Below are 23,513 nucleotides of genomic sequence, written 5' to 3' on the forward strand. Positions count from 1 at the left end.
CCGTGAACTTTGGGTGCAGCAGAGGGTGTGTTCAGCCACAGGTGCATGCGTCAGGTGCTGACATTCATCAGTGACAGGCATTCCCTGCCCTCCCTGACATCACCTGCTGGTACAGGGATGCAGTAAGCAGCCAAATCCAGCCCACTACCACCATTGGGATTTCCTCTGTGCTCTCCCATGGGCCCCTGTAGCCTTTCCCCAGAAAATCAGCTCCCTATCTTGCCTTTCTCAATATTGATGAGGATGTCAGTAGCTCGCATTTGCAAGAATTACTGTTTTGTTGATCTACTTAAACGGCCCCTTCTGTGAGGTCCAGTATCATAAAACAGGCCTATTTTGGCTTTTTGTTCATTTTAATGAGTCTTGAAGTTATCTTTTGAAGTGAAATTTTTAGAGGACTCAAGTAAAATTTCAAGTTACTAACTCAAGAGGGAAAATAAGAATATTTCAGAAATAGGGACTAGAAAATGCAAATGGATGGTACAGGCATGGCTGTTCTGCTGTTCTGGTACCTTCCTGTTGAATCACAGGTTTTATGTAACCATTGGACCAGCTACCATGAAAACAGGTTGTGAATGGCAAGGTAAACCTTGGTAAGCACTCTGCAGGATGCAGTCTTGAGACTTTGTTATGCCTTTTTATTGTGCAGCAGGCCCAAGAATTAAATCTTGGGGAGAGCTCCTTATGTGAACAACATATGGATAATCAAAGAGAGGAGCCAGAGACTGCAGACAGAAAGAGGGGCAAGCAGAGGAAGAGCTAATGAAGCAGGCATGCTCAGCACAGGGATGAACAGGTGGAGGGGAAGGCTCTTCTCTCCACGGTGACAGCAGTGCACAGCTCCAGGGAAAGCCCAGGAGCTGCAGCCATGGCTTTGCAGGCAGGGTGGGGAGTGGCAAGTGGTGCCCAGCTCTGGGTACCATGTCAGCACGGTGATGCCTACCTGTGCCAGGTGTTCAGCACTGCTTTATTGCATTGCTGGCCTGCTGCAGTGGCACAGTGCATGTGAGTAGGAATAAAACTGTTAGCCATGGTGTCTCTGGGGACTCTGCAGCAGCCACTCGTCATTTCATGGACGTCAGATCTTCCTTCTGATGCAGTGTACCCTTTGCCACCAGAGCAAAAAGACTCATTAACAATCAGTTGTTCTTTATTCCAGTTTTTTCCCCTCTCACTTGAGCTATAGCAACATCCTTATCTCAGACTGGATCACTGCTTTCCTCCTTTCTCCTTGACCTCACCAACAGTGTGAAGACACAGAGACGACTGTTACTAGCACTGAAGGGGGCTTCATTGTGGCCTGCTTCTCCTCAGCTCCTATGTCTTACTCAGGTCACCCAAATGTGTGAAAGTTTCTCACAGTTCTTGCCAGCAGCTGCCACTTTCTGTCCCTGCCACTGGCCACCAGTCTGACCCCACAGGTTTTCTTCTGCATCATGTTGCAGGCAGCTCTGTCCAGGCTGGGTATGTGCTGCTTATGCCTCCTGAGCAGAAGCAGGGATTTACAACCAGGGACTAAACCTCTCTGAAGAACAATTTGAGGCCAAGTGTTCCCAGTGGCAAAAACATGAGCCACTGAGTAAGTCTGCTTTGCAAGGTTAGTTATGTGGGTATCGACTCCTCTTCAAGTCTCATGAAAACTGTATGTCCTGGGTAATACTCAGTCCCATTGATGTGATCTGCTGTGATAAGGGGAAGGACTCTTTCTTGAGCTGGTTTGAAAGGATGGATTTATTTAAAGCTACGTACCAAATTGGGTGCGTGGGCCTCATGGGACTCAGCAGCAACAGCACCGCTCGCCTGCTGTCATGGCGTGTCGGTTTGTCAGCAGGGCACCAAGCCAAACCATGCCTGCCACAGCCTCGCTGAAGCTGGGCAATCTTCACCCAGGCCAGACTCAGCCCTGTCCTTCCTCCTTTGTTTGCATTCTTTGTCCTGTCTGGTTTGTGCTCTGCGAGGCTTAGGGCAGTGCAGCTCTACAGAATCATTCCTTTCCCCCACAGACAGGCAGTCAGATTCAGTTTACAGCAGGGAGAGCTGGATGAGAAATGTGCCTCTGATACATGGGATTTGTAAGATGTACTAGCAGTAGGAATGTGACAAGGACGCTGGTATAAAACACAGAGCTGATGCCAGGTGCTAGGGTCTCTGTACATGAGGCAAGAAAATATACCATTGCATACTCCAGTTTTAATTCATACCCATTTGAATTAGAGCATCAGATCATACTGTTAGCTTAAAAGCACCCACACGGCATGATTCACATTTAAAGGATCTGTTCCCCCTTTGAAGCTCCTTTTAATTCAGAGGAAATCTGTAGAAACAGCAATACTTCATCCTCCTGATATTGGTGGTTGTGAAAAAGGCCCCAGATCTTCCTCCCTGTATTACTTTTTCTCCCTCACTTGCACTTTATATTCTATTTCAAGGTCCTGCTTGAGGCTGTAATTCCTCCAGAGCTCTTGGATTCAACTAGTTGACACACAGCCCAGTTGTTCCCCATCACCACGCCAGGCTGTGCACGACTGCACTGGTTATTGTGTGTGCTTGTAGGCAGCCTACCCAGGGACAGCCAGCTTGTCTTGTCAGGGAGACCCTGCACCCTTCCTTCTCCTCTGCAACTATGCCTTAATTCAGGAGCATGATGCTAGGAATAGAAGGGAAATTAAGCCAGGAAACTAGGACACACTTCATTAAGAAACACACATACACATAGAGTTCTGCTTAGCCCACCGTGCACTAGGCTGGGACCAGGTAACAAATCACTATTCATAATCGACTTCCTGTCAAGTGGCATTCATTATTCTGTGCTTTTGTAGTGGCTTAGGAAAAACCTAAATCTCTGTGGTTCCCCCTTGAGACAGGTGGGTTTTCAAATTAATCCCTTCCTCACTGGCCTACTTTATTTCTGATTGATGCTGTGTGGTATAAGAGTTGAGGCTGGGCGATCACAAACATCCGTAAAAAGACAAAGGCAAAAGCTCATGCAACCCTGGGAGGGCGTTTGGGGGATTTCTTTTTTTTTTTTTTTTTGGTGGTGTTGTTGTTGATCTGTTTGTAGCTTAGTGTTTAGTGTGAAGGAAATCTCAGTACCTTGGTACGGTCAGTGTCCCCTTTTCCTCTCCCTTGTTAAACCTCTGACTCTCACTTGGCAGTCTGACTCAGCGCTTACCATTCACACTTGGAGGCAGGTTGCAGTTGTGATTTCCATCCCATCACCTTGGGCAAATATTTACTCTTCCCAACTTTTATTTGTCTTTAATGCTTCTCTTTTGATCTTCCCCTCTTTTTTTTTTGTTCCCTGCAGCTGTGGGTGTGCAAATAAAGCTGGATTTGCTGCAACGCAAGTTTTGGATGGCCATGCAACAGGTAAGAGCATCAGCAATCATGCAGAGACACAATTTAGTGCTCTTTGTCAGCAAGGTCAATGCTATGTTACATCACATATGATGGCATTTTAATGAGGGCTTTTGTGGAATTCATATTAAGAGATTTATGAAGTAGATTAGTTTGAAGTCACACATTTCTGTAATCCTTTGACAGCACTAATGCCGTGTGAGCCGTGAGTCTGTTCTGCAGATGCTGTGGTGACAGTGTCAGCATCCTGGCCTGGCATTAGCTGTGCTGCATGTGACACATTTAATTGTAGAAATATGCTTGTGCTCATTCAGCCTTTCAGAAGACTCATGGAAATCTGCAATTTTGGGCGCGCAGAAAAAAAAATCTACTGCCTTCTCTTATCATCTTGATAATGATAACAAAACGCTACCAGCTTGCCAAAATAAAAATTATTTGCTCCAGGGATAAGCTTTTGATGTTGTCCTAATATTAGATACTCTTCTGGACTGAAGAAAGTGGAATAATTAAAATAACTCCCTTGGTCTGGGGAGCAAGACAAATGAAACACCTTTCCCTCATCACCCAGGGGCTTTCTTCCCAGCTTTGCTTTCAGGGGGGTGTGCTGGAGGGGTGAGCATGACAGGACTGTAGCAGCACACAGCAGAAGCAGCTCTCTGCTGTCAGGAGAGGGAACTGTCATCAGACAGGGATGACAGAGAAGGTAGGAGGGCAGGAGCATCCTCGCAGGTGGGGATCACATAAACCTAACCTGAGCTAAAAAGATTTCTGCAAAGCACATGAGCGATCCTGAAACAGCAACAGAGAGCTTCATTTTAAACACCCTGCTCAGGGCCATAGCCAGGCAGCTCTCACACAAACAAGCCCTCATGGGTGTTAAGTGAAGCTGGGAGGCCTTATGAAAGCAGGTGAAGGAGGCCTGTGTGCCAAGTGGCTGTGAGCTGTGGCCCTGGTAGGTGCTGGTGTGAAAAAAGGCTCCATGTGCTTTCCCAGCATGTGAGCACCATTGGACAGAGGAATGGCTAACAGATTTTGTTTTCTGTCTCTCTCTCTCCTGCCTCACTGATGCTGTGCTGCTCTGGATGTCCACGCTGTGCCTCCCAGCCCAATGACACTGATGTAAGTGGACAAAAGCTGGGGACAGGGAGGCATCCTGGCATGCCTGGCTAGGCTTCCTAATTGTGTCATTTGTGTGCCAGCGTATCATAGGCACTGTCCCTTGTCTGTAGCCTCTGGAGAGGGTCCAAACCTGTCACAGGCTGTGTTTGTCTTCACAGTAATTAAGTGTCTTTGGCAAAGCTTAGAATGCTCTGGGTCACAGAGACCTGACCAACAGCAGGAGGATGCTGTGAGGTGGGCTGGTCTCTGAGGAGGGAGCAGCAGGTGTGATCTCAGAGAAACCAGGGAGCACAGGCTCAGCTCTGCCCCCTCTCAGGGGCTCCCTGCAAGCTGCCAGTGCTCTCAGAGCAGGGTCCTGGCTGTGCTGCTGCTGCTGCTGCATGGCCAGCCCAGCACCAGGCACTGCTGGAACTTCTCCAGGTCTGCAAGTGCAGTGGCAGTGAGACTCAGCCCTCACACTGCTGAGGAACACGTGTGAGACACAAGCCCTTCTTGTGGAAAACCACTGTGGTTCACCTGGGTTTCTGTGCTGATATCTGAACCCTGGGCTCTGAATTTGTTATCCCCCAAGGCCATAACTGTGGTTTGTTGTGACCATGTTTCTCTGCTGACCAAAGGAGAGAACCTGCCAGGGTGAAGCACAAGGTGACCTCTAGGAATACATCCAGGGAAATAAAACAACCATGTGTTGCTTTGTGGTGAGGCAGGGGTGAGATGGTGCTTGCAACTGTGGATAAAGGAATTTTTTTTTAAAACCATCATCCCTAGAGTCTCAAAAAGCCAGCTGGATTCAGAGTGTGAGCACGTGATATTGCAAAGCTGTGGGACTTGAAACAAACTCGGGCATCTCCAAACCTCCTCTAAATTGAACAGAGGGACAGAAAACTGGTTTTGTTCTGCAAAACTCAAAGGGGAGAAACAAATTCTAACTGAAAGTTACAGTCTTGTTGTGGTCTGGAATGGTCAATTTACCTCTTGTTACTGAGAATCACCCAGAAAGGGGGTTGGATTTTATGTCTGAGGGTTTTGAGAAAATAGTGGGTATCTGGCTGAGAGCAGACAGGCTATGTGCTATGTCAGTGTCCTCCCCCGACCCCAGAAAACCTCTGGCAGGAAGGGGACTCCATGCACAGAAAAGGCAACACTGTGTCAGCTTTCTTCCCTCTGCTAGTGGAGAAAATAGAATTGAAAAATAACACAAAGAGACAGACACATGCAGCCACAGCAAACTCTGAACAATTATGAAATCAATAAGCACCTGAAGGGCTTTGTTAGTCACCACTTAACCCCTTATGTGCCCACCCAGTTCAGCGTTGTGAAACACATGTCAAGTCCACTACGCAGAAATTCTAAAAGAAAGAAGTGGATGCTGCCTTGGGCTACATGTGCACCATTCACATCCTATTTTATCATTAGCTGTCTGGAGAATAAAGAAACCAACAGTAACAACAACAAAAAAATCCCTGCATGAGAAGAACCCTGATCTAAAATACCATGCTATGTTCTTAGTCCAGATACTAACAGATGCTGAAATGCATGCTGGTTTCTCCCTGGTGCACAATAACCTTTGCTTTTGCCCTTTCTTTACAAGTGCCTCCTGTGCTTGGAGTGCACAGGTCCTGCTGGGCACATGTCAGGGAGACAGGTGCAGGATCTGAGCCCTCAGGAGAGGGGATGTTGTTGGTAGAGGTGGGGAGCTGGAGTGGCTGACCTGGGGGTGCTGCCAAGCTTGTCCTGGTGGAAATGGCAGCTGAATTGCAGAGCTGTCTGGGATGCTGTTCTGCAAACCTTTAGCCCAGCAGTCCCAAGGGGGAGACAGTAAGATGAGCTCATGCCATGTGCTGAGGGATGCACTCAGTGCAGGTGGCTCCGGCTGCAGCTGCAGGTTGAGCTCTGGGAGCCCCAGGCAAGAGGCTGTGACCTGGCACTGACCCTTTGCACAGCAAAGGGCACCACGGGGACATGTGGGACAGCCAGGTGTCTGGCCACCTGGAGACACAGCAGGAACAGATGTCCCAGCAGGATGACCCCAGATGGGCCCCCCACATGGGCTATGAGGGTATAAAAGCTCAGTTTCCTTTGTTTGGGGCCCCTCCCCAGAGGCACAGGCTTGAGCTCTTTCTGTGTTACTGCACCATTAATAAATTGCTTTAAGGTTCTGATGTCTGAGACCCTGCTATGGGAAACCTGGAGTTGAACAAGTAAGGAAAACTTGTCTGGCTGTGTGAGTGTGGGGTGTATGGGGAGTCAGAGACCTGTGGGGTCACTGTAGCTGCTGCTGCTGCCTCAGTCCCAGCAGTGAAAGCCTCTGGTGGTGGGGGAGTGACTGCCAGAGCAGCTGCTGCACGGTCAGACTGGGAAGTTTCCTTCACACCATGGTTAATTCTCTGCTTTCCCTTTGCAGTGCAGTGGCTTTGATGGTGCCTGTCCACTCAGCTGTCAGGATGATGTAAGTTGCCTCAGTTTCTTCTCTGTACCTGTGGTGGGTGTGATTGACCACCTGTTCTGTGGAGATCTCTGTCTCCCCAAAAAAGGCAGTGCCTGTTGTCTCCTCACAAGAGACTGCACAGCTGGGGGGCAGGATCTCATAGTAATGAGACAAATCTGCAGTTTAGGTCTTCCCCCCAGCTGGGCCAGGGCAGAGACATTGGGATTCCAGCCAGTGAAGGTCCATCTCCTTCAAATGTGTCTCCCTGGCATCCCAGATCTTCCCAAAAAAAAGTGGCTGGCAGCGTGACATGCATGCTGGACACTCTCTTTGTGTTTAGGCCACTGGTTCAGCCTTGGTATCAGGAATATGTGAGACAGGAGCTCCTCTGCCCTGAAAAGTGAGATCACCAGAGATTTTTTTGTTGTATGTTCATGTAGGATTTTCTCTGCTTCCTAGTTTTCCCTGCAGGTTGCAGGAAAGGGTTTTCATCTAAACTCTGTGCCTCTCTTTCCTGCTTTGCAAAATAAAAGTAGATCAGCACTGATACTCAGTGGTGGGGAGAGGGTTATTTTGTGAGTGGTTATAAAACTCTGACATCTGAAGATGGAAAGTATTAGACCCCCTATACTAAAGAGAAGAGCACTACAGATATCCTGTCTCTTCCTGGAGGATGCCTTGCCTTAAGTGTGGCTCACAGCCTGCTAGGCCTGCACAGAGCCCCAGCTAGAGACAATCTCTGTCACAGCTCAGGGACTCAATACCTCAAAATGGAGGCAGAGAGGGAAAAGAATTGTGTAAAATTCATGGTAGCTGAGCTGTGGGGCTTGGCATGGAAATGCCAAGGCTGTTGGCATCATCACAAACCCACACTGCTCCATCCTGAACACAAACAGGGGGAAAGCCATAAAAGCCATCTTTAATATTGCTCCTCTTCCATTTCTGCAGATTCTGAATTGTTTCCTCATTGACAACAATGGCTTTATACTTGTTTCCAAAATACCTGAAGAGGTAAGAGAGCATAAGAGAAGGAGGAGAGTGGGGTTTGCTTGTTCCTGAATAACCCACCAGAGCTGGTTAAAACAAATGAAGTTGAATTGTGTAATAAGGGTGGCTGGGTGTAATTAAATTAAGCTGCACAGTGAGGGGGAAGACTCCCAGCAGAGTGACAGCACATCCTAGGTGAGGAAGGAGTTTGCAGCGATAAGGAAGGAACTAGTCAAAATATCTTTTGATCAGAAGAAAGGAAATTAGACTGTTCCCTTGGCACAGATGCTATTGAAAGATGATCTGAGGGAAGGGAAGGGAAGGGAAGGGAAGGGAAGGGAAGGGAAGGGAAGGGAAGGGAAGGGAAGGGAAGGGAAGGGAAGGGAAGGGAAGGGAAGGGAAGGAGGGAGGGGAGAAGGAGGGAAGGGAAGGGAAGGGAGCAGCACTTTTGAGTGCTTCTGAAGCCAAAGAAGGTGTTCTTCAGGAAAGGAAACTGAGGGGATGGTAAGAGCAAAATGCTAAAGGCAAAAAATGAAGATAAAATAATTTAAGTAAATTGGAAACAGGAACACACCTATAGAATTGGAGAATTTACTGGACTTGCAAGGGAAAAGGCTCAGAACAGAAATAATAATAAGGTGTGTGGTTCCACAGCCATTTCTAGGGAGCTGAAGGGGTGCAAGTTTGATGTGACATCCTGTGCAGCTGGGTAAAGTCAGTACTACCAGCCACAGCATGGTTGAGTTACGCTTTTCCATTCTCTGATAAATTCACCATAGAGCTTCTTCTTTCAAAATAATTAAACCCCATAGTTCTGGACATCAGAAAGTGATATGTGGAAACAGTCTCATAAGCTACAAAGCAATAAGTCAATAGTGAGAGTGGGCTTAGAGAAGAAGTGGGAAATGAAGGGGTTTTGTTACTGACAGAATTGTGGAGTTTCATTAAAATTGCCATTGTGCTGCTCTTAACAAATGCATTTCCAAAAGGCAGCAGGTCCAATCCCAGAAATTACTTTCTTCAAGACGTGACAAACTGGTTGAAATGGAAATTAAGGTAACAGAACTCCTGGTGGATGTGATTGGCACCAGCAGCACAGCTTCCAGAAGGAAGAAAACTTATCAGCTATAGTTGTTTGAAAGCATGACAAAATCAGGAGATAAGGGAGATTAGATAACCTGTTGAATTTCAATTCTCTTCAGCTTTGAACCGAGTTCCTTACAAGAACCTGGTGAAATAGTGAAGCATGAAGTAGTGACATTGATCTCAAAGTAGCTGGGACAGAAGGGAAAGAAGAATTTCTAGATGGCTATTCAGATGGAAAACATCAGCTATATGAGTGCCATGGTTTCCCACCTGGGCTTGGGTTGGTTAGCATATTCAGCATGGGCTGGCAAAAGAAAAAGGTGAGACTGTGCACTCTGCAGGCACTGCACAGTGAGTTCAGAGAGGCTGAAATTCTGAGAGTCACAGAGCAAAACCAGTCAGCAACACAGAGGCACCAGGGGGGATAAAGACAGACACCAAGGGGAGCTTATTGCAAGGGATACCCAACCTCTTTTCTGTAGGAAAGTGAAAAGTGCCCTACCCAGCACACTGAGTAGTCTGGTAGAAGTGTCCCTTCAATGATGTGGTGTGCCAAAAAACAAACAAATAGAACTTGAAGACTAAGGGAGGGAAATGCTGTAAAAGTTGCATTGGCTCCCTGCTCTGGGTGGCCAGGCCAGGCCCTACTGAGTTTTTGTGATGGGCTGGTGGTCTTAGGAATTGCTGTTTTCTTCTCTGATGCCTGTGGCATTTTCAAAGACACTTCACTGACTCCTATGACATGTGTCCATCAGCTGCACATGTCACCTGTGTGACCTCAGCACTGTCCTCCTGGGCTCTGCCTCAGTACTTTGCCCTGCATCTTATGGAAAATAGGTTTTTCCAAAGCTCATCTCTGAAAGATTAGCAGAAATGTGGCATTATGGTGGATTTGGGTAAATTATAAACATTATCCACATGCCTCCAAGATCAGGCATTTTGGCAAGCACCAGAGCTGTCCTCCTCCAGCTTTTGCCTTCCCTGACTTCAGAGAGTTCACCATTGCTTTTTTTTTTTCTTTATCCTTTTCCAGTTACTGTTTTTATTTCCTGGTGACACCATGAGTCTCCACACCATTAAACCCTACAGGGAATTCAAGACAGCACTAAATCAATGTCCTGGGTTTCCTAGACGCCACCTGGATGTTGCTGCGTGGATCACCTGCTGCTGTGTTGCCTTCCCTGTCTCATTCTGTAGTCTTTCCTTAAGGCATCCCTTAAAAAATACCCCAAAAAATCCTGTATCTGGGTTTTTGTGGGTATTTTGCCTTTTCTGCCTGCCAGAGCTGCCTGCTGCCTGCACATCCTTCCCTGGTTGAATCAGAGCAGCTTCCCACAGGAACAGGGTGAGGACAGCATGGCTCAGGCTCTGCTCTCCTCTGCCCTTGGCATGGGGGATGAGGGTGAGGGATTGGCTCTAATAACCTCTGTATGAAGGCAGCAGGAAGCTTACTGGCAGTTGGAAACCACCATGGAAAAGGGACTCAGGATTTTAATGAGTGACAAGTTGGAAGCTCCCTGCAGGATTACTTGGGGAAGAATGGTTAATCTCTTAATTCGAGCTAATCTCCCCATCCAGTCTCATCCCAGAGGGAGCAAAGAGTTAAAACACAGAGCCAGGAGAAGGGAGTGAGTGAGGACCAGGTGCTCTTGGAGGAAGGGAAAATAAGTGGCAGGGTCAGGCTGTGCTGCAGGGAGGGCTGCTCTGCTTTTTCTGTCATGTTTGCAGCCATGGCCCCACAGCCACCCCTGAGGTTTTAGCTGCTTCTCCCTGCCAGTCATAGGCACAGCTGTGGATCCCAGATCTTGAGCTCCCTCCGCCTGCTGCATCCAGATGTTCCCTCTCTGACTAAACCTCTTTTTCTAGGATTGCTGCCTTCTGCCTGAGGCATTTTGCAGAGGATGTCTGCAAGCTCTGCCCAGGTGGGACTCCTGGAGCAGGGTGCAGAGAGGCAGCCAAAAGCCAAGATGCCACCAGAGCTCAGAGCTTGTGGAGAAGCAAGGGCTGGCTCTGTTTGAGCCATGCTGGAGGAGGAAGAGGCTGCCTGCCTGCCCAAAACCTGGGCAATTTGGCAGATCCTGTTTGTCTACAGCTTCTGAGTGTACAAAAAGTGTAAATTACTCAATGAGCCAGCAAAGCATGGATGCATGTGAGCAGTGATGTAGCTTTTGAGTCACATGTGTGCTCTGGGTTGCATGTCTTTGCTGTGCACATGTGCCTGCACACTCAGCTGCAGGGGAGAGTGACACAGCGTGTGTCATGCAGGATGTCAGAGCAATGCTTTGTGCTGTCAACCTCTGAAATGGCAAGGGCCTGTGGGAACTGGCCCAGGGATGGGAGTTAGGAGAAACACAGCAGAGGGATGCCTAGGAGAGCAGCAGTCACTGGAGGAAGCAGGATGTAATGAGAGTTGCTTTACAAAATGGGACAGCTTTGGTTTCTGCCTAGTGATGCTTTTCTGTGTTACTGCCTGAACAGGGCACCTAAAGCAGCAGCAAGCTTTGGGTGTCGAGTTTGCTGTTGGAGACCAGTTTGCTGATGCCTTTCTGAACACACTCCCTGGCCATACTCTCACTTGCACTAATAGCTGCTCATTCTTAAACCTATACAAATGATGTCCTGCACGGAGAAATTCAGCCAGACATCAGCATCTCTTGACAGGATGGGCCTCATTTACAGCCTTGCAGTAGCCCCCTCTCCTTGCCCCACTGCCTGCAGCTTGCACTGTGTTAAATCTCACTGCTGGGTCTGCAGACTGGTATTAAATGGAAGCAGCTGGCCTCTTCACCACCCTAATCAGATTGAAAGAGCGAGGGAGGTGAAAAAAGTTAGCGGTTGCTCAGGCACATTGGACTGTCTGAGACGATTACAGCCTAAATGCTTGAAGGGGAGTTGATGTTATGCATCAATTTGTACAGTGAAATGACTTCTAAAGCCTTTTGGGAAGAGGCTCATAACCATGTACCACAACTGTTAGATGATTACCATGTGATCTTAGGTAAATCTGCCTAAGGGTTTGGACTTTTTTTGTGGAAATGTCCCACTCAAATAAATGAAGTCATCTGTCATGTGCTAATACATGCTAAATGACTGCTAGCCTATCAGTAGAAAAGCAAAACATCCCAGACTGTGTGAATGCTTCCATAACACATGGGAGCTATTTACTCTGTCAGGACCCATGAGCCAGGAAAACAGACAGAGGACAGCTCATATCTGCACTTTTATTATTTACAAACATTTCATTTACTTGCCTGTGAACAAAGCAGTGGACTTGACAGGTTTGAAGCATTTTTGCAATATATTTGTCATGATTTAGTAATCAGGAAGGCCAGAATTGTTTGTTTGGGGAAATCTTTAAAGCAGCAGTTAGCAGATTTGAGATTGGGTCCTTATTTGAGGTTATTGACTCCAAGGCATACATGGAACCAGAGGGCCACCAGCCCCACCTTTAGTTTGGGCATGCAAGCAGAACTGGGGGGTTGTTGTCCCCCCAAATGCAACTTAGTTCTAGCTGTGCCAGTGCACGGTATGTAAGCTACAGGGATGGATGGCTTTGTGTTGTGTTGTTTGGGCCACTGCCTGCTCAGAACTCACCCAGCAGTGAGCTGTAATATTGCGTTTGCTACCTAAAGAAATCTGTACATCACACTCGTGCATGGTGGGCCAGTTCACCTAGGGCAGCAGGAGAGCAGAGTTTTCCAAAACTTCAGTGCCCATGGGTAGCAGAGAGGCTCAGATGGAAGACAGCCATTCCAGAGAACATGGATTCCCAATAACCCACGAGAGAGTCCAGGCTTCCAGTGATTCAGCATGCCTGGGTCTCTGCAGCTTGAGAGTCTGCCTTTTATTGACAAGCCACAAGGACTTATGTGGGCTAAATCTTTTCCAAGCGTGGTAGGAATGGTACAGGATGCCCAGCTGGTGTTGGGGGAAGTCCTCCCTCAAGCTTTCCAGCCAGCCAAAGGACAAAGCTCAGCATTGCCTCCTTACAAAAACCTTCCTTGTGTACAGCAGCCTCCAGACAAGCTAGATCAGCTGGAGCCATCGAGCATTTGGAAAATTTACAATTTATTCTGTTTTTCCCTTTTTGTGCTTGCAGACTGGAAAATTTTTTGGTGCAGTGGATGGCTCAGTGATGACCCAGCTGCTAAACATGGGCATGTTCAGGCGGTAAGTGGGGGATCTCCACGCTGTACTTCTTGTTCTTTGCTGCTGGGTGGGTCAGAGCATGTTGGTCCTTCTGAGAAGCACTTGGCCAGGGAAAATGCACATGCTGGTGATGCTGGTGACTCTCTTACCCAGACACAAGAGCTCATTTAGCTACCTGCCCCATCTGCTGACTGGCTCAGCCATCATCAGTTTCATCACACACTGTTTCTCCTCATCTCTTGCTCTTCCACCTGCTGCAAAGCACAGAGAGAGACAGAAACTTCCAACCTCTGTGTGGCCAGAGAGCAGCTGCTTCTCTGTCTTTTCCAGGGCATGATGTTATGGGAAACATTTCTTGGCATTTTGGGTACAGAAGTGCTTCAGTTTCTCCTGCCACTGGGAAAGCCTTTCTGGGGAGTGGTTGTCAGAATGCTCCACAGATGCAGCATTGCAGTGGGCTGACCACATTTCTCTCTCTCTTAAAAAATTCTGTTCATCTCACTCCACTCCCTCAGCCAATGTCAAAAGAGAGTTCAGAGTTTCAGTGGCTTGAAAACAGGAACTAGAGGGACCTGAGGTAGTTACAATTATAATTCCTCTGCTTCATAGCTTGCTTTACTCACTGTGTGAAATTAGGGACATATTTCCTCCTGTGTTGACCCAGTTACATTATTCCAGAGCCTGTATTTCTTGCTCTGCAAGACCCAGCACTGGCCAAACAGCAAAGACACGTGTGAGCAGGTCACTGCTTTCCTGAATCCAGGAAACAGTTCATACCTGACATTTTTGAGAAAAAGCTGACGTGTCTGTCCCATGGGGGACATTGCTTGCTTTTGACTGCTTGCCTGTTGTGTTTTGCTTGCAGGGTGACCATGTATGATTACCAGGCCATGTGCAAGGTGCCCTACCACCACCACAGCGGCGCCCGGCCCCTGCTCAGCGTACGTAGCTGTCGCCATGCTTCCCCCCCTGGCTGGGCTTCCTCCTGCAGGGCAGCTCCAACATTCCCCAAAAACTTCAGGAGATGTTTGCTTTCAGGATGGCACTGTCCAAACTCACCTCAGGCAGATTCCTGAAGCAGTGGTGGCCACTGATGTTGGTTTCCAGTGTGGCTCTCTATTGCCTTGTAGGATCTCACTGAAAATTGGAAGGACCAGGGAAAGAACAGGAGCTAAACTGTGGCAGGTTCTCCTGGGAGCCAAGCAATCAGCTAGCAGCTGAAATGAACAGGAATGCTTTTATAGGACATGTTTTACTCAGCTCAAGAAGGAGAGTTGCAGTGTCAGGGAACATCTGAGGAAAACTAGCAGTCATTGGGGAAGGATGAGTGAGCCTGGAGCAGGAGAGGGAGAATGCTGGTAGCCCAGGGAACAAAGCACAGAGTGAAGGGTTTTTACCAGTACCCAAAAACAACCTCTCTTTAGGCTGATACAAACTCATACTCCAATCCCACTCCACCTTCCTAACCTTACCTCAAACAGGCAGAATAAAGTAACTACTCAACACTTAGGCCACTTCAAACTTCTTGACACAACCCTAAACAGGGATGTGTTTGTTACTGTTATGATCCTTTGATCCTGGAAGGAGTGCAGGAAGTACCCTTACAGTGTGACATTGTAATTTTTTTTCCAGTAAAAGAATTTTCAACAAAACATTGCCTTTTACAACATTCTTAGCAATAACACTTTTAACAATGCCTGGTTTGCAATGGCTATACTTGAGCTGGCTAGATATCATATGGTGATTGTAGTGAAAATATTTGCTTGATTATATCCTCCAATCCTGATCACTGAAAGAAATGTCACAAACTATGAGCTGCCAAAAATGAGGTGAATTTGGAAGAAAATAAAAAGGAGAGCATTCAGCCTCCATCTCTTATCTTCCCCTCTTAGCAAAACCCTTAAAAAGGAAGCAATCAAAGAAAAGTCAGTTTTTCATATACAGACATAACAATCAGTCAAATTGCCAACCATCTCTATATTTTACTATTTTCTCATTTATTTTGCCTGAAGAGAAATCATCAGTAATGGAACATTATCCTGCATCCTGTGACTGCCACATCTGTTTTGGGTTTGAGGACATGGGCGTGATTATGAGAGGGGAAGATGAAAATTAGATGTGGTAACCATGAGGAAAAGAAGCAGCAGTATCCTCTGCAGATGAATTGTTCCTGGGATAATGCTGGATTTCCAATTTGTAGCTGAAAAGCAAGAAGATGATAGAAGTCATGCCATCTTGAGGAAAAGCTGGATGAAAGCACAGTGAAGCATAATCAATCAATGGCAGATAATACTAAATCCTGGGCAGTGCTGTCACTTGTCCCAGAAACACCACTTGCTCTCAGAACACAAAAGCATCCTAAACTGGTGGTGTCCCATTTAGCTGTGTTTCTCTCCTGCTCTGAGCTCTGAAGGTCATCCACACTGGAGAGAAATCATCAAGCAATTACATCTTCAAAGTCCTTCATACATTCCTGATAAACTCCCTGACCCTCATGGGGAGGGGGTGAGGAGGTATTATTAGTAGCAGGGCAGCTCTGCTGGCTTTTGATGTATTTTGAACATTTTCCAGTGATGCCCAGACATTGTATTTCCAGCCTGTCTTCAAGAGCTCTGATCAGTGGAGGGACTTGGTCTAAAACGTGGGGTCCTGCATAACAATTATAAGTTCTCTGACCAGCTCCTTATGGTATTTCTCATTTCTTCTTTTGTTCTCCAGCCAATTTATGCCTTTGTAGCTGCAGTGAAGTGGCTGATAAGTGATTTCCTCATGTGAGTACCAAAAGATGGGGGTGTTTGGGAGGTTCAGACCAGGAGGGGCAAGAGCTGGGAAAGCTGCAAGTGGAAGCCCCCACGTAGGGCTTTGCTGTCAGCCTTCTCCTGACATTCAGCTCTGCACTGTGCTCCTGGGGGACAGAAAGCTATTACTATTGCCATTTTGAGAGGCAGAGGCCCACAGAGGGTCTGGGATTTACCTGAAATCACTCAGTACAAAGTGCCTGAGTCAGAAATAGGACTTGGGTCTCCTGGGGCTCTGTGCCGATCCTCGGTGCCGAGTGCTTTGCCCGTGAGGAGCGAATGCACATCTTCCTCTCACGGGGGGACAGGGCTGAAGGCAGCAAGCCAAGCAGCTCAGCTGTGAGTGCCAGGCAAGGAGGGAGAGAGGGGAGGCTCTCCTCTGGGTTTGGTTCACCTCAGACTTCTGGGGTGAAGCAGAGTTCAAGCTCAAATTAGCATGGAAGTGCCACTGCTCAGCTTGCTGGGTGTGCGAAAGGGGAGATGTGGTAAAGGTCCAGCTCTGAGGGTTTTAGCCTGCTGGTACAGGACATTTCCATGGAGTTACCTCCAAGCAGCCAGTCTGGGCTTCTGATGGCCATCATGCCTGCTCCTCAGGTGGGTCCTATCGTGGCTGAATCCCCTCCCAGCCTCAGGGGCTGCCATCCTCATTCCTTCCTTCACTGACAAGCCCCTTGCACAGGAAAAAACCCATTCAAATCTTCCACAGCACAGATCCCACAATACAGAGCTACATTCTAGCATGTGGAGAGGGGAAAAAAATTAAAAATCTAAAAAATCAGACTTGCACTGCCAGAAATTTGTAGTAAACATTTTTGAACTGATACTCACTGGGCGACAGGGCCATCTCCCTGACACCTGCATCCTTCCAGGCTGCTGAAAAAGCATCCTCTGTTCTTGCTCTTTTGACAGCTTCCTTTTGGAGTTTAACATGAGTAGCTTCTGGCACTCAGACAACTTGGCAGATGGTGAGTACACAAGAGTCCAGCCACCCCATAGCACGTGAGTGTTGCAGCCACTGGTGACAGAAGAAACTGTACAGGGAAGCCTGGCCTCTGCAAGGAGCCTGCCCTCTGCCCCACGCTCTTTACTCCACAGACACTGGAATGCAGCTTCCAGATCCCCCATCTCCCCCCATTTCCACCCCCCTTCCAGGCTGCCACAGCACCAGGATGGTCAGGGTGAGGTGTGTGCAGCTGGGAGCACTCTGCTTGCTCCCCTCAGGGTAATTTGCTGAGGAGAGAGGAGACACTTCTTTCTGAGGACCCCTACCCCATGTGCAGTGGGATGAGAGAGGCCATCAGCTGCAAAAAATTTCTGTTGGAAATCCTTCCTTCCAGTCTGCTACAGGACAGGACAGAGCAGGGGTGGAACAGCAGGCTCTCCAGAGCCTAGCAGAGGTCCCAGGAAGCCAGACAGAAACCTCAGAGTTCAATAACACACTGAGGTCTTCTCTTACCCAGTGGGCCTACTCAGGAAGAGAGAAGATGGTGGCACGTGGTATTGCATAGCACCAGAGGGGGGTGTCTGGCTTGCAGTACAGTGACCTGACCTGCAGCTGAAGTGCTGCCTGCTGGAAACACCCCAGGAATCTCTGCAGTCCCATCCCAGCCCCTGCAGGCAGGGGGGTGTTAATGGCCCTGAGGAGACTCAGAGGGGAAGGGGAAGTGTGTTCTGCACAGCCAAGCAGTGGCTGTAATTAATCTTGCTAATTATTGATCACTAGTAGTGCCTTTAGTGGAGACAGTGGTATCTTCCACGCCAGCTGTGGGGCTGGGTCTTCTGCACTGAATTCTCCTGGCATAATGGGGAAACAGTCATTTTTTGAAAGCAAAATTTCCTTCTAGAGGAGGAGGTCTGTGGGTGCTGTATAGGTCTCGCTCTCCTCCTCCAAAGAGGTGGCAGTAGAAGCTCAGCTGTCCCCTGAGCAGCCCTGGCTGCTGTGTAACACACATCAGGGTAGCAGGAGTGGTCCCATGCAGAAATTGGTGAGGAAGAGTCAGATGAGCAGGTGCAGTACTCATGGCAGTTCAGGAGAGACTGCTCATTCAGGGGAACAGGCAGGTGTGGCATTCCTGCTGTGCACGTGCTGCGGCTGCAGTCTGATTTAGTCTGTGCTTGAGGAGAGCAAAAAGGGAGGGGGGATGTCACTGCTGTCCTGCTCATCACCATTTCCTTTTGTGCTTCCTTCATCTCTTTCCTACATCACCTCCATGACTGCTGTGTGCAAATTCATGTCTCCATGTCACTGCCATCCTGTGAATCTGTCACGTGTCTCCATCATCACTCTGTGTCTGTGTGTCATGGGACTTCTCCAGCCAAGGCTGTCTTCCATCACTGTAAGTAGAACCACCTAATAGTTAAAAAAATAGAATTAACTAGAAATTCCTGGGCTAGGAAAGACTTTTTTCCACCCTTTGTACAGTGGGGGACTTGCAGAAAGGCATGACAGGGCCAAGGCAGAGCCTGGCTCTGTTTCCCTGCTCTGCAAAGAAGAGATGCCGTTGCTCATTTAGCTGGCTGAGCTGGTGATTGAAGGTCTGTCACTGAGAAGTTGATAAAAGAAGGAACATATGAGTCTCCTGAGGAGCTGCAGTCACAGACAGCATCATCACTCATTGCTCTGGGCTGGCTGGGCCTGTGGCCCCTGTTCCATGGCATGTCCTTCACTGTGGTTCCCAGCTGGCCCATTCTTTTCAGCTGCTATTCCCAAACCGAAGACCAACCTGTGCCTTCTTGCAGGAGAAACTACACAGGTCTTGTAGACTGTAGTTATTAAGAAGTAACTTAAGTCTTCTTTTGCACACACCATGGCTTAGCTCCTTCTGATAAATCCCAGCCCAGCTCTGGGATAATGCAGGAGGACTTTCAAGTGGTTCAACTGATAACTCATAAATCCGCTCCTACAGGCGAGTTAGAAATTCCTCCAAGACAGAGTCCAGACTGTGGCTGTGTTTGTATCTCCCTGCTTCCATATCTAGCTTGTGTTTGCCAATTTGCTCTCTGCCCAGCAAGACATATGTGTGAGACAGAGATGGAGAAATAGAGACAGTTGGAATGTGTCTGACTGGATGGAGAAGAGGAAGAGCAGGAGAGGGTGTCTGCAGATGAAAAAAAAGAGTGTCCATGTGTGTGGGGGAGTAGCAGGGTGGAAGAATGCTATTGGGGCTGGAAGAAATGGATTGCACATGTTGTTAAGAAGGGGCTGTAGATTTTTGCCAGAGATGTTAACATTTTCTTGACTGCACGCCAAGGCTGGTGTATGTGAAAAATATGAAGCGAAGGAGACATTTTGTGAGAGAGAAATTGAGCACACACATTTTTTCCGGGTTATGTGCAGAGGAATTAATGATCAGGGATCTAATGCTCTCCCTTGCCTGACTGTGTACCTCTGGCTCTGCAGCACTGAGCCTATTTCTGCTTCCCAAGTTCTCTTGTTTTTTGGGAAGCTGAGACTTGCTGTTGGAATATGGGCGTGATGCATTCAGACTGCACTCATCCTACAAATCTGCTTTTCAGAGGTGCTGAGAAGATATGTTTGCTGCCACAGATTTTTCTCTGCTCTCAGCATCTCAGTTTCTCTCTGTGTCTATAAGGGCTTCTGCTTTTGTGGACATCAGCACAGGTTTGAAAGCTTTTAATTAAGCCAAAAATACTTCCAGCCAAGGCATGCAGCCTAGAAAGAACTATTTCTAGAATTCCATAGATCATAAAAGTTTCTCTTTTTTTTACTCCATGGTAATGTACTCAGAAGATATTTTACAAGATAATTGGTTAAATTCTATGTTTTATATTGGTAACTAAGTGGCAGATTTTGTCACATGTGCCAGAGTAAATCCTCTGACTCGAGTGCATGATTTATGCTGGTGGGAAAGAGTTCACAATCTGGCCTCTGTAGTTCATAACAAGGCACAGCAACTGCTTTTGCTGCTCAGAAGGATTGGTTGCCAAATGTCTGACAAAAGTCTTTCTGGAAGTGCAGATGGTAGCAATGACAGCCTGGAATTAACTCACTCTTTGCTATAAAGTTTGCAATTTGTTATCAGCTCCTCTGGCTGTTTACTAATCCCTGACCAGCAGACTCTGAGGCTGCTGATAACATTTTGATGTCCAGTATGTGCATGCAGAGGCTCAGCCTGAGCCTTTTGCTGATGATGTACATGCTACTGGGCTTCTCTGAACCTCTCAGTGCTGCTGCAGCTGCATTGCTTCCCAGCAAATTAAGTGTCAGTAGGCTTAAGCATAATCTCTCTCATAGGTCTTGTCTCTGTGCAGGAGTTAGATTTTAAAGCAGCTTCTTTTCATTAAGCTTGTGCCAAAAAAAAAAAAAAAAAAAAAAAAAAAAAAACCAAACCAAAACCCTTAAAGTCTGTGCAGGCCACTTCTGCCAGTTTAAAAATATACCTTGGTGCTGGCCACGTTTATCCTGGGTGTGGTTCATGCAGGCTCTTTGAGTTTTCCCTTGCAGGGCCTGCTTCTCCAAGCCACCACGACAGCCCTCATCCAACACTGGCTGAGGCTGAGAGGCCTCAGATCAACTTCCATTCTGCATTTTCCAAGCTGATGGTCTCATCCACCCCTCCCTGCACCCTGTCCTTCACACCACTGTCCTTTCTATTGCTTGAACTCCATCTGCTTTGATGATGTTATAACAGGAGCTAGTAAAGGATGTCACTCTCTACCAGGGACAGGGGAAAAATGAGGTCCTGATGTGTCAGGGCTCTTCGCCACTCATGACATGAGCCACATGTTAAATTCTTGCAAGCAGTTTGCCCCAACTTTATGAGGTTACCTTTGTGGTCATCACAGTGATTCTTCTGAGCAAGAAGAACATTCCACTGCCAACAACTGTGCTGCAGTGGCAGTGCTGTAAATCCAGGGCAGCTCAACAGGACAGTGATGGCTTGTGGCTCATGGATCAATGTGTGGACTTGCCACAAGCATGTCCCCAAGAAGGGCTGTCCAGCCTGGCCACCTGCTTCAGGGTTTGGAGCTGCTTTCCCAGCCCCCAGTACAGAGAATTAAGGCTGAAAGAAATGCTGCTCTGTTTCTCACACTCCTTTAGTCTTAGTTTGGGGACTTTTCCTGGCCAGAACACACTTCCCAGCCCTGCAGCTGCTCAGAGCCAGAAAGTGTTTGCAGCTTCTCTCCTTACAGCATAAACGGGGATATTTTGCATGTCCCATCTGAAATGTCTGAAATTCACCTCAGAAACAGGGTGTTCTGCTCATCCCAGATCTCCTCAGGACTGGCAGGTCCTAGTCAGAGGCATTCTCCATCAGCAGGAATGGGAGAGGCTTTTCCCTGCCTCTGCAGCGTGGGGTTTGCACACAGGGACAAGGAATGGTGGCAGAGCACAGTCAGACAGCTCCTGGCTGGTGGCAGAGGTGCTGCCGGCCCCTGGAATGACAAGTTGGGTTGATTAATTCAGTGTGAATCCAGGGTGAATACAGAACGAGGCATTGTGCTGCAGTCAGGCTCTGTGTGCTTTTGAATCTGTGCAAAATGAACCTCACCTTGTCACCAAAAGGTGGGTCCATAGTCTGGGAGGATTGAAGCCTTCTGAGTGCTGCTTTTTGAGACTTGTGAAGAAAAGCACAAAGTACAATTACCAGAGCCTCTGCGCTGCAGGGAGGGGTTTGAGTGCCCATCACATTCATCTGGGCAAGGCATTAGAAGCAAGATTGGGCTGCAGCTCTTAATGGATGTCTTGTGTTGCTGGATTGCCATGGTGGAGAGAAAAATCAGAGGAAATCATGCAGTTTTTCTCTCTCTCGTGTAATGCACGTTGTTTAGACGGCAGGCTCTGCGGGGAGGTGCCGGGGGAGAGAGAGGAGACCATTGCTCTCAGCAGTGAGAGTTCTACAGTGATGCAAATCACCCATCCAATCACGGGTGCCCTCTCGATGCCTCTCACCACACATTTGCTGATTAAAACCCAGGTTGCTGCATTTTTCTATAAATCCTCAGCGCTTCTGCTGCAAGGGGTAAACTGGGCGTCCTCCGGGTGAGAAGGACCCTGTTCCCTGCTGGTCCCCCCAGGAGCACTGCCGTGGCTGCTGTGTGGGTGGGAGGCTGCAAAGTGAGGCTTTGTGCTCAGCCCCAAAGCTGATGTAGAAACCATTTCTTGTGCTTGCTGCTGCCAGAGCCGCAGCCACCTCTGCCCTAGCAACAAAGCTTCGTATTTCCATCAGCAGCAGTCCCCTGTGTCCTGCACAGGCAGGAGCTGGCTATGCTACCTCCAACTGCAGAAAATAATTGCCAGAAGGGCCCAAGGCAGCAGTTTCAGGCAAGATGGATTTTGCTGAACTCCTAGAAAGAATTCTCTTGCTTCTTGAGGGAGGCTGAGTGAGGTGGTTCAGCTCCCCCTCATCCCCAAATTAGTTTGGGAGTCCTGCAGGGTGTGACTGATGAGTGATGGAGCAGCTGCTCCCTCCAGGAGTCAGTGCTGTTCATTAGCTGGCTCTCTGCTGGTCCTGAGAGCTGTCATCTGTTTCCCTGTGCTCTCAGGCCAGATCTCTTTGCTGCTGGTGGTTTCTTCTTCACATGACATGTACTGAGCCCCTCCAATTTCCTGCTGTGGGAAATGTCAGTGGGCTCAGGAGGGATCAGCAGCTGATGGGAGCCCCACCGCAGGGGGCACAGCCCTGGGCACAGGCACACAGGGCCAGCCCAGGCACAGCTTCCAGTGTTTAAAACCTGCATGAACCAGGGCTGGCTTAGGCAGGAGGGATTTCATTGTCACGGCTGGTTCAGCAGCGCCCCCCGAGCTCCTTTGAGCACAGGGGTGCCTGTGCCCGAATGTCCCTCCTGCCTGGCCAGGGGGTCCCTGGGTGCTGTGTGGGTGCTGCGGCCACTGCGGCCCCTCGGCTGCAGTTTGGGCCCGGCAGCGTCCGGGCTCGCTGCGGTGCCGATGTTGGAGGCACTTCCACATAGGCTGGTTTTCCCACACCACCTAGTGGGAGCAGGCATCACTGCCCGGCTGCTCCCTGCAGCATCTCCTTCCCCTTCTGCTGCTCCCGGCCACCTTGGGAGGGTCGCTGCTGCTCCAAAGTCCATCCCCAAGTCTGGGCTGTCCCCATTTAGCGCGGGCAGGTCCCCGTGCCCCTCACGTGTGTCCTTGTCTCGTTCCCCCAGCTCACAAGCACAAGAAGCACGACACGCTGCAGCCCTGCGACACCGAGTACCCCGTGTTCGTCTACGAGCCGGCCATCAAGGAGACCAACGGGCTCATCGACTGTGGAGACTGCCAAAAGTAAGAGCCACAGCTTCCCTTCCAGCTGGGGACCTTGTCCCAGGGCTGCTGGGGGTGACAGAAGGGTCACAGTGGCACAGCCACCACGGCAGCCACAGCTCTGGCCACAGAGCCGTGCTAGACAGAGAGAGGTGAAGAGAGCAGGGTACTGATCCTTAACAAAACAATGTGTTAATAAGCAGAAATGGCTGGAGTACAAAGAGAACAGCATTTAAATATATATATATATATATATATCTTTCCATTCCAAAGATTTCAGAAAGGAACTTTTTCTGTTCTTTCATGTTTCTGGCAAAACTTTTCTTCTTAGAAGGTTTTCCCTTTTTGTGATACTCTT

General features: G+C 48.4%; 1 protein-coding gene across 1 annotated transcript in view; it reads left to right on the forward strand.

Annotated features, from left to right (window-relative positions):
* CACNA2D4 (calcium voltage-gated channel auxiliary subunit alpha2delta 4) overlaps nucleotides 1-23,513 on the forward strand; it is a 120,203-nt gene that overhangs the window by 93,654 nt on the left and 3,036 nt on the right. The window contains exons 28-36 of the mRNA XM_030959925.1: nucleotides 3,308-3,369; nucleotides 6,881-6,925; nucleotides 7,853-7,915; nucleotides 13,077-13,147; nucleotides 13,992-14,067; nucleotides 15,845-15,897; nucleotides 16,834-16,889; nucleotides 18,240-18,260; nucleotides 23,059-23,176. Coding sequence (XP_030815785.1) covers nucleotides 3,308-3,369; nucleotides 6,881-6,925; nucleotides 7,853-7,915; nucleotides 13,077-13,147; nucleotides 13,992-14,067; nucleotides 15,845-15,897; nucleotides 16,834-16,889; nucleotides 18,240-18,260; nucleotides 23,059-23,176 — 565 coding nt within the window. The remainder of the gene's footprint in view (nucleotides 1-3,307; nucleotides 3,370-6,880; nucleotides 6,926-7,852; nucleotides 7,916-13,076; nucleotides 13,148-13,991; nucleotides 14,068-15,844; nucleotides 15,898-16,833; nucleotides 16,890-18,239; nucleotides 18,261-23,058; nucleotides 23,177-23,513) is intronic.

The sequence above is a fragment of the Camarhynchus parvulus genome, chromosome 1A, assembly GCF_901933205.1.
Source record: "Camarhynchus parvulus chromosome 1A, STF_HiC, whole genome shotgun sequence".
Classification (NCBI taxonomy): Eukaryota; Metazoa; Chordata; class Aves; order Passeriformes; family Thraupidae; genus Camarhynchus; species Camarhynchus parvulus.